General features: G+C 39.8%; 1 protein-coding gene across 1 annotated transcript; it reads left to right on the top strand.

Moving 5' to 3' along the window:
• The first annotated feature begins 5258 nt into the window (after positions 1-5258).
• Positions 5259-9476, top strand: hpxa (hemopexin a). Its single transcript, XM_005945006.3, has 10 exons — positions 5259-5407; positions 5982-6016; positions 6125-6202; positions 6687-6844; positions 7397-7550; positions 7689-7901; positions 8090-8185; positions 8343-8470; positions 8557-8704; positions 8946-9476. Exons 1-10 carry the CDS (start codon positions 5352-5354, stop codon positions 9173-9175), a joined length of 1296 nt encoding a protein of 431 aa, XP_005945068.1. The 5' UTR covers positions 5259-5351; the 3' UTR covers positions 9176-9476.
• The last annotated feature ends 714 nt before the right edge of the window (positions 9477-10190 follow it).

The raw sequence follows: 10190 nt of genomic DNA, 5'->3' as shown, positions 1-10190 counted from the left end.
TGTGTCGTGCACTTTAGACTGAACCAGTGCGGCCTTTTGAGTCAGAAATACATTTTTTAAAACCAAATGTAACATAATAATGTAGCAATTTACCCCCACACAGAAACAAGGAGGGTATGAGTCCATCTTATTCCTCACCTAACAACATATTTAACATATAGTACATGGGGTACTAACTTGAGCCAAGAATAATTTTACTGTGACAAGTAATCATAGTAATCATAATATATATATAGCACTCCCAAATGCCTCCTTACTCTGTCTCTAAAGGAGAGGTCAAACATGCTTCAGAGGAAGCACATTTCTCCTTGTATCACAATCTCATTTGTCCTTACACCACCCAGAGAGCATGAGGGGCAGAACGTAGATCAACCTATAAATTGACAGCTTTAGGGTCAGCTCTCTCGTCACCCCATTACTGCAGATGCCACATCGATCTCTCAGTTTCCTGCTCCACTCTCCCGTCACTCATGAACAAGACCCTGAGATATTTAAAGTCCTCCACTAGTGTTGTGCGATAGCAAATTTTGGTATCGATCTAATACCAGTTAAAAAAAAAGTGCCAGTATTGCTGATACTAGTGCTGATACTTGTTTCCCTGTCTCACTTAGCTGCTGGCAGTATGAACCAATCTCTCACTATGGTTGTGCAGGGACCAGAAACAGCTAAAACCAACTAACACTAAACACACTACTGGGTGCACATATTGCGCCTAGTTTGCCTCGTGCAATGTTCAGGGCACGCTGGCATGTGACAGGAGGAGCATACAGTTTCCACCCCCTCTCTGTGATCCAGGAGCAAAGGTAACACCTTTGTCAAGTAGATCTCCCTGCTGAGCACTGGACCGTCAGCAGGTGGAGTTTTACTCACTCCTGGGAGGTGCAGCTGAGAATAAGACTTGTTAGTAGCAGTTTTAGGTCTCCTTTTCATGTGTTGCATGAGCAAGGCGCAATCCACTCCAGCAATGTCCCCAACATCAAGTCTGAGAAGATCCCCATCAGCACGATGAAGGCAGTAATAGTAAAATAATGCAAAGTCTCAATCTTTACAATCTTTACATCTAATATGCTTTTTATGGTCTGTTGTGAATAAAATATCGGCTTGTTTGCATTTTACAAAGCAAGTCAGCTTTTTTAGAGTTGGGTTTGTGGCTATTCTGCAAATATAAACAGACAAACAAACACTCTGAATGGAAACCACTTGATTTAGATTAACTTTTATTTTGTATTGTTTCTGTGAAATGCCTTAGACTGGGAAGTTCTTTTGATATTAAAACTGTATTTTGTATTTGTATATTGGCCAGTCTGTGGCAGCAGTTGTGCAGAAATTTAAACAGCTCACTTAACTTTCTCTCTATCTCTCCACACTATTCCACTTCTGCTCCCACTAATTTCCTTAATTCCCTCCCTAATACTAATCATTTCCCTCCTCCGCCTCTATGACAGCCACTCATCTCTTTGCCGTTAGCAAATTGAATCTTTCCACTCTCTTTACAGATTTATATGTCAGTGTTTCCCTGTTATTTTCCCTCAAAGACTTAAAACGTTTAAATTGAGAGCTGTTATTGTTTCCCATGTTGGCATGGTATCCATTAGTGTGAGAAGAAGATGTGTTTATAATACAGAAATGCACAGAAAAAAATCAGTGTAATATATATGTGTAGAAAAGAGTTGCAAAAACCTTTTACCTTAACAGAAAATGAAAGTTGTTTTTTTTGTTTTTTTGTTTTTTACCTCTAGCTGTTATTAATGGATATGGCTGTGATAGTGACAAAGAACCTCACAAACAGAATGAGTGCCTAATTGCGAAGTACTTTAAACAAATGATTGACAAGGCCTTAACCTTGACTGAGGCATACAATGCTCCAAGTCTGTCACGTTGTGCACGTAGTACAAAGCAAATGTTTGCAAGCTGATTTTCAATAAAAATCAGCGCTGTCTTCCTCTGTATTGCTGACATGATGGAAGTTCACTGTAGAATACGTGTTACACGGCATGTTTGAGGTTTGTGCTCTTTCGCCCTCAGATTAAAGAGATAAACAGGGTCATTGAAAACAAGAACTGAAAATGATCATTCATTTGATGTTTAGGCACACAGCTTCAAACCAATCTGTGCTGCAAAATCAGTAGCAGTGTGCCCCCGTGCGTCAGCACTTTCAGTTTGCAAAACAGTGGATGGATTCATTTGAGTTTTTTAATGAATCATTTGAGTATTTTACATTGTAAAAACACTTCAAATTATAAGGCTTCAAAATTTAATTGACATTCAAATGATTGATTGAAGTAATTGAGAGTTTCTATTTGCGGGATAAGTGATCGACTAAAGATCATAACAAGGAAACAAAATGAACTCTGTCAGCAAGTGATTAAAGGTAGTTGGTCTTAAATTCAAATTTTGAAAAGTTAAACGGGCAAAACCTTTGTTAGAATTAGAGTTTACAAATCCTGCAAATGTGCAGAAAGTTATTTACATGGAAAATAACAAGAAAAAAAGCAAGTTGGGAATAAACGCCAAGATGAAGGCAAACAGCTTTCCTTTTCAGTGATCAACAGAATATTTCAGCATATTCAAACCCCTGGTATCTCATAAATAATTTTTTAAAACGACAATAACATTAATATTTATGATATTGTTTGGGTTTTACATATGTACCGGATGTCTCCCTAGACTGATATAAATGTTGTTCTGGCTGAGCCAGAATTCTAATGAAAGAGGATCAGATCAAAGGAGATTCTCCAATCAGACTCTAAGAGGATGTTTTTTGTTTGTTTTTTACTCCTTAAGTGTAAGGATTTTGTATCTGGTGTATTTGTGATATTTCTGTTGATGACTAAACTCGACTGCACTCGGATCATCGGCCTTTATTCTTATTGACATTCCTGAACAAATAGAAGATGTGGGATGACAAAGCTTATCTTTGCGTGTGAGGGCCACACATAGGCCCACAAGTTCAAGTTTCTGAGGTGATGTGTGCATCTAGGTTACGGTACTTTTTAATTCTCATCATACTGATTGGAATCCATGCAAACCCAAGCAATATATCACACAAGTGATTTTTTTTTCTATCATTCAAATTTTTTTAATAACAGGCAAGAGGTCTGCATTGTCTGTGTGTCTATTTGAGAAGCATCTTAGACAGGCAGAGTTTCTCAGAAGCAAAGGTGGGCAGAGGTTCACAGACTTGCAAAGCACTGCATTTCAAACCTGTTGCACAATTTCAGAAAAAATATCTTTCACCTTAAAATTGCAAAGACTTTGAATGTGTCTTCATCTGCAATACATAATATCAAAGATTGAGAGAGTCTAGAGATCTCTCTGCATGAGGGACAAGGCCAAATTTTATGAGCATCATGAAATGAAAAACATGACAAAGAAGGATCTGAAAATGTTAAGCAGCTAGAGTCCTGTAAGGACAGAAAAAGGGACAATCATCTCCCAAAAGTCCAGCAGCTGGTATCCTTAGTTCCCAGATGTTCCCTGGAGTGCTGACAACAGAAGAGGTTATGCTACTTTGTGGTACATTCAAGTTCTTCAGATTCTGTCATATTCATTTTAAAGATTGAAGGTATTTTCCTTAAATAAAATATGGCTTTATGAGATTTGTAAACCATTGCATTCTGTTTTTCTGTTTACATTTGACACATCCTTGCAGTTTTGGGGTTTGTGTTTGGCAGTTTAGCTCTTTTCTTGTGCACTACTTTCCTCCCATTTGCATACATGATAAGAGAAAGCAGCAACAAGAAACCAACGCAAACAGAGCATGGATGCATGACGACAGATGTGCCACTGAAGAACAGCAGGAAAGGAGGAGCGAAAGCATAAGTGGGTTGCAAAGTGGCTGGCAGTTCTCAGAAATGTGCCAATTGGATGTACAGAAGGACATCAGCAGAGCAGTCAGTTGATGAGGGCTGCCCCTGAGATAAGCTGATCTGCCACGGCTTGACTTGTAGATGCAATGAAACAATGTTCACAGACAAGTTTGTCAGTCATCGTTGGAATTTAACTGCGCAGAGTGAGTTTCACACACCTGTCTCCTGTCACCTTTTCAGCACTGAATAACACAGACTCAGAACAGAAGTCTGATAAAACTGTGTAAAAGTCTTAAGCTAAAAATACGTTAAAGAACACCAAAGCATTCAAGGTCATGGTTTATGGAAACTGCATCCTCTTCTCACTTCAAACCTGAAAATTTTCCATCACATGAAAAACAAACAAACAGCACTCCTGCAGTAGAAAAAAATCAGCATTACTAACATTTCATAACCTTAAATTAGGTTTTGTTTATACATCATTTAAACACCATAATGCACATTTGAAAAAGTATAACATCATATACAATGAGACTGATATTATCTTCCTTTTTAAAAATCTTACGGTGACTTCTTTGGCAGCATTTATTGACTTCATCTCCCATGAGCTTTAGTGAATCTTTTGTTTGTGCATTTAATAGCATATTTGCAACAAATAGGAAGCACAGGACAAGTTATTAAAAATGGAATAGAAGGCAGCACGTACATAGAGCCCACACAAAAGGAAAATTTTTTACTGATAAGTATTACCTACACTGAGGCCATCCTACTTCTTCTGTTAATGTTCACTTTACAAACATTATACAACACTTAGTCCAAGGATTGTGAAACACTGCAGTCAGCAGTTTTTGTTTAATTTAGTGGGGGTAGTGGGTTAGTAACCTCTCAGGTAGCTGGACCTGGTCTGGCCTGCAGATCCAGCTCAGGCAGACTTCTGGAATATTCTGAAAAGATATTTGTTGCATGTGATGAGTAAAGTGGTTCAGTTATGCACATCAATAAATAGAGATGCTTTTGTACACTTTTTGTCACATCAAATGATCTACAGGTATCGACGAGCCTTTCTTTGGAAAACAGTAATCTTGCATAAATATTACATTAGGTATGCACTGGTGTGCATGTAGGTTTTAATGCTGTGGAATATTCACCCACATTCATATTCTCAAAAGTGATGATTGCACAAGTCTGCTTTTTATTCAGTGCTGTAGCATGATGACATAAGATATATACGTGATTAGACTTCTGTGCCCAAAAAATCAAATTCTATGAATCTCTGTTGCACCAGGACTTTTCCTGGTAGGTGGTTTGAACAAAGACAAGTCAGAGGTGAAGGTCTGTGGGGGCACAGCTCTGGGGGCTCATCAAATATTGTGGGCGTCTTTTGATAAAGCTACTGGTTGTGCACATTGTCCCCTCCTCCTCTGGTACCCAGTGTGATGTGACCTTTTAAACTGGGCTACAGTATAAAAGAACGCAGTACAGTTGCAGGGGTACCTTTGGCTCAGCTCTCCAGGCCTAACTGGTCTCAGAGGAATCCTCATCATGAAGCTGCTTTCCTGCATCCTGTTGCTTACCCTAGCCCTGGGATGGGCTCACTCGTAAGTGGACTTGCACTTCTAATGAAGAGATAAAACCCAGACAGTTTGAATGCTTTTTAATGCCACTTGTTTAATTTTTTTCCATTAAAACTCAATACTAACGTAATGAGTTACAGGGGATATCATGTTGTGTCTTTGCTGCATATCTAAAATGTTTCCAGATAACTTTTTTTTGTTGTTTGTGCTAAATGCAGACATGATTACAGATCTAAAGCAACACTTTAATTTAGCTAAAGTCACTTTTTATACTTCCTGAGCTAAGCAGCGTTGATACAGGAAAAAATAAGACAAGAAATTATGATAATAAAAGCATTGTAGTGATATTTTCGTAAGTAGGCTACACCAATTTGAATTGTTTTAACCCCACATGATCTCATTGTTTTCTCTGGATATCACACAACATGACATTGTGGTTTCATACAGTATAGCTTGAGTAAAAAACTAGATGAAGACTGAAAACTGCTCTCACGTGCGTTTTCCCTTTAACAATTTTGTAAAACTAAAAGTCCGAGCCTAAGTTTTGAGTGAAATTGCTTAAAGTAATAACATGCCTTTTCTCTGCTGGTAAAACCAGGCAAGGAGGAGGTCATCCACCACATGAACATGATTGTGAGTTGAAAGATTTTATTCTTTTAAATTCACAGACATTTCTCAACACAACTGCTGTCATGTTCTATATTATGAGCCTTCTTCTCACTTTCACCTGATATTCTGCAGATGACCTTGACCGCTGTAAAGGTCTTGAGATGGATGCTGTTGCAGTGAATGAAGAGGGAATCCCATACTTTTTCAAGGGTAAGAATCTATAGAGGAGTCATGGGCAGGCATTTTGACACTGAGCGATCGTGGCTCAAGAGTTGGCAGTTCATCTTGTAATCGCAAGGTTGCCGGTTCGAGTTCCGACAGTCTTGGTCGTTGTGTCCTTGGGCAAGACTCTTCACCCATTACTTACTGGTGGCACCAGTGTCCGGCAGCCTCGCCTCTGTCATTGTGCCCCAGGGTGGCTGTGGCTACAATGTAGCTTGCCATCACCAGTGTGTGAATGGGTGGATGACTGAATGTGTAAAGTGCTTTGGGGTCCTTAGGGACTAAGTAAAGTGCTATACAAATACAGGCCATTTACCATTTACTGCATGAGGGAAATTTATGACCTGGGAATATGTCATACTTTTAAAATGTGTTTGATCATCATAGAGCTCTAATGGAGTATGAACTGCAGCATGCATAAAAGGTGTGATTGGCTCTATTTAATGACTGTGTCCCGTATATGTTCTGTCAGGTGACCATTTATACAAGGGCTTCCACGGCCTTGCCGAGCTCTCCAATGAGAGTTTCGCTGAGTTGGACGACCATCATCACCTGGGCCATGTGGACGCTGCTTTCCACATGCACTTTGAAGACAACCCCGACGACCACGACCGCATGTTCTTCTTCTTGGTATGGCTTTTTATTGTGTTATTGATCATAACAGAGTTTGGCAACAGGCAAACATCCAGAGAAGGAAACAGTTTAAATAACCCAATAGGAATTACAACACAAAGCAAGATGGATAGCAAGACTAGAGTGGAGAGAGGGAGACAACAGCTGTCCTTGCAGTTGAGCTGGCAGAATAGTGTGACTAGAAAACAGGTATGATGTAGGCCAGTGGCTTTCAAACATTTTGTGTGCAAAGCACACCTGCACTCATATCTGTGCAAAATAGTCTCCATCATGCCATCTGACATGTCTGGACTGGTGTGCACCACAAATACCTTTCTCAGTTTCTTTTTGCATTCTCATGAGCAATTATAGCTGTTCAAGTGTGATGATGATTAAAATTTATCAACATTCCACAACTGCCCAAACTTTGGGGTTGTGAAGCCTTTGCAAAATAAATTTTGTCTGCATTACTGCTTTCTGAAAGCGATACAAAGTGAGATTCTCCTGATTTGACTGCAAAAGCCTAACAACTTGTCAGTTGAATCTTACTTGTGTTTTTTTTTAACATAGGACAACAAGGTGTTCAGCTTTTACAAGCACAAGCTGGAGGCTGGCTACCCCAAGGATATCTCTGAAGTCTTCCCTGGAATCCCCAACGATCTGGATGCTGCTGTGGAATGTCCTCATCCAGAGTGCGCCAACGACTCCGTTATCTTCTTCAAAGGTAAATAAAAGTTCTCACTGACTGTGAGAAAACTGTGGTTATTATTCCTATGAGACCAAGAGCATTTTTCACTATTTCCAAAAAAAAAAAGCTACCCGGGGAAAAACTTTAAAACACGCGTCTTTTTTTCCCCTGAAGGGGACGAAATCTACCACTACGATCTTAAAAGCAAGGCTGTAGAGGAGAAAGAGTTCAAGTCCATGCCAAACTGCACATCGGCTTTCCGCTTCATGGAGCACTACTATTGCTTCCACGGGCACATGTTCTCCAAATTTGATCCAAAGACTGGCGAAGTGCACGGCAAATACCCCAAAGAGGCCCGCGACTACTTCATGAGATGCTCCAAGTTCAGTAAGTTAAAAAGCAAAGTGAGCAATGTGATCAGATGTGACTTCAAATTTGACACAGCTGTAGATTTAAATACCGTTTCTGTGCTGTCGATGTTCTGGGACTGTAATTTTCTAGACCAAAGTTATGTTTTGTATTTTTAACAAAAATACACTTTTTTTGTTGTTGTTATTTTTTATTTTTTTGTTCAGGTCCTGACAGCGACCATGTGGAGAGAGAGCAATGCAGCCGTGTTCACCTGGATGCCATCACATCAGACGACGCTGGAAACATTTATGCCTTCAGAGGTGAGATCTGACATCAGAACACATCATATACATTTATATGTTGTTCCAACATCTAAATCACTGTACTGAAGTGACGGCATTATGATCAGGGCTGGGTCTGAGGTTTGGCTGTACACCCAGCGTTCATCAGAGCTTGATTTATTCTCTTATGTCACAGGCCACCATTACCTCCGTAAAGATGACAATGACACACTGACCTCTGACACCATCGAGAATGATTTCAAGGAGCTGCACAGTGAGGTGGACGCCGCTTTCTCTTATGAAAATCACCTTTACTTGATCAAGGTAAAGCACCTGGAAGCACATTTCTAATCCTGTCATTAACTCTGCCACCATATTTACCATGTTTTCTGTTTCTCTTTTCTCCCAAGAATAACAATTTGTATGTTTACCGAGTCGGTGAGCCCCACATCCACCTCGATGGTTACCCCAAACCTGTGACGGAGGAGCTGGGCATTGAGGGTCCCATTGATGCTGCATTCGTCTGTGAGGACCATCACATTGCTCACATTATCAAAGGTATAAACACAGGCAGAAATACAGAAAGCAAGTATTGATTATCCCTGTATCACTTCTAGGACTGCTTTGAACTACATGATGTAACTACATGATGTAGTTACATCATGTAGTGTTATTTGATCACTTAGATGACACAATAAGTCATTTAGCACTTACTTGAAAATGGTCACAATTATATTTACAAAGAACTAAGACTTTTAGATAGATATCTTACCATATCGTTCTGCCTTTTTTCCATCAGGTAATCAGATGTATGATGTGGAACTGAAAGTCACCCCACGTAAGGCAGGCAACGAGCGTCCAATCGGACCCTTCAAGAGAGTCGATACTGCCATGTGCGGTCCCGGAGGAGTTAAGGTGATCATAGGAAATCACTTCTACCACTTTGATAGCACCAAACTGCTTTCTAGTGCCAGGTCCCTGCCTGAGCAGCACAAAGTGTCTCTGGAGCTGTTTGGCTGTGATCACTAGGACTGAATGGGTTGTGCAGGACATCGCATACAACACAGTGAAATATGGAGAAACAAAAGCACCAACGACAAGTCGCTAAGCTTTTGACTAAGAGCACTTACAGCTGATGCAGTATTTCATACCCATTGTTTCCCTTCCATGTCTTAGTAGTAGCCTTCTTTAATTCATTTAGAGGGTTGTTACTTTTCATGCTAAAGCTCTGTGGTCCTCCACGCAAAGTGTGCTACCAAGAAGGCAGATGTTTTTCTGTGATTCGTTTTGTACAGTGCTGTTGTGAATAAAGCAAAGTGGCAACAACCAAGAAGGTGAAACAGTGATGATTTATTTCTGTGATGTGTTAATAAGTTTCCACGATGCTTCTCGGGCAGGTCCACGTACTCTGATACTACACTTGCAAGGATAGAGAGTTTTTCCTACATAGTTCACTTTCTGAATATCCAAGAAAGAAAATACTTTCTGTACAGTACAAACAAACAACACATATACCATGAATATGAGTAGACTATACCTGTAGCATTTAAAAAGAAATTACATGTTATTTATAACATGTAACTGCATTTTCTTTTATAACTTACTACAGTACATTTTCATTAGGCTTTTTTCAAGTGGACCTATGCTGATTGATTGCAATGGAGTGGCAACCTGTCTGGAGTGCATCCTGCTCCTGCCCTATAGACAGGTGGCATAGACTCAGTGATAAGGGGCTGAGAAAGAAGTCTAAAGATAATATTTATTAGTGGTTTTATACATCTGAGAAGCTGTTTTGCGAACAGTTTTTCCAGAGGCAAAACAAGGAGACTTTCCGACCTTTTACCAGCAGAGGGCAGAAGAGTTCCACTTTATTGATCTGCTACTTTATGACGATAGAATGAGGACAATACTTCTGTCTTTGCCTTTTCTGTAACTCTGCTTTTGTTTCTTGCAAACAGAGCAGTACAGATAAGTCAGAGCAGGTGTTAAATCATCTTATTCCTGTGAGGCACACATAGATGAGATGTGAATTATCCACAGGAAG

Source organism: Haplochromis burtoni, unplaced genomic scaffold (assembly GCF_018398535.1).
Source record: "Haplochromis burtoni strain Fernald_Lab_line unplaced genomic scaffold, NCSU_Asbu1 Contig_440, whole genome shotgun sequence".
In the NCBI taxonomy this organism is placed as follows: domain Eukaryota; kingdom Metazoa; phylum Chordata; class Actinopteri; order Cichliformes; family Cichlidae; genus Haplochromis; species Haplochromis burtoni.
This window is presented reverse-complemented; position numbering and strand designations above follow the sequence as displayed.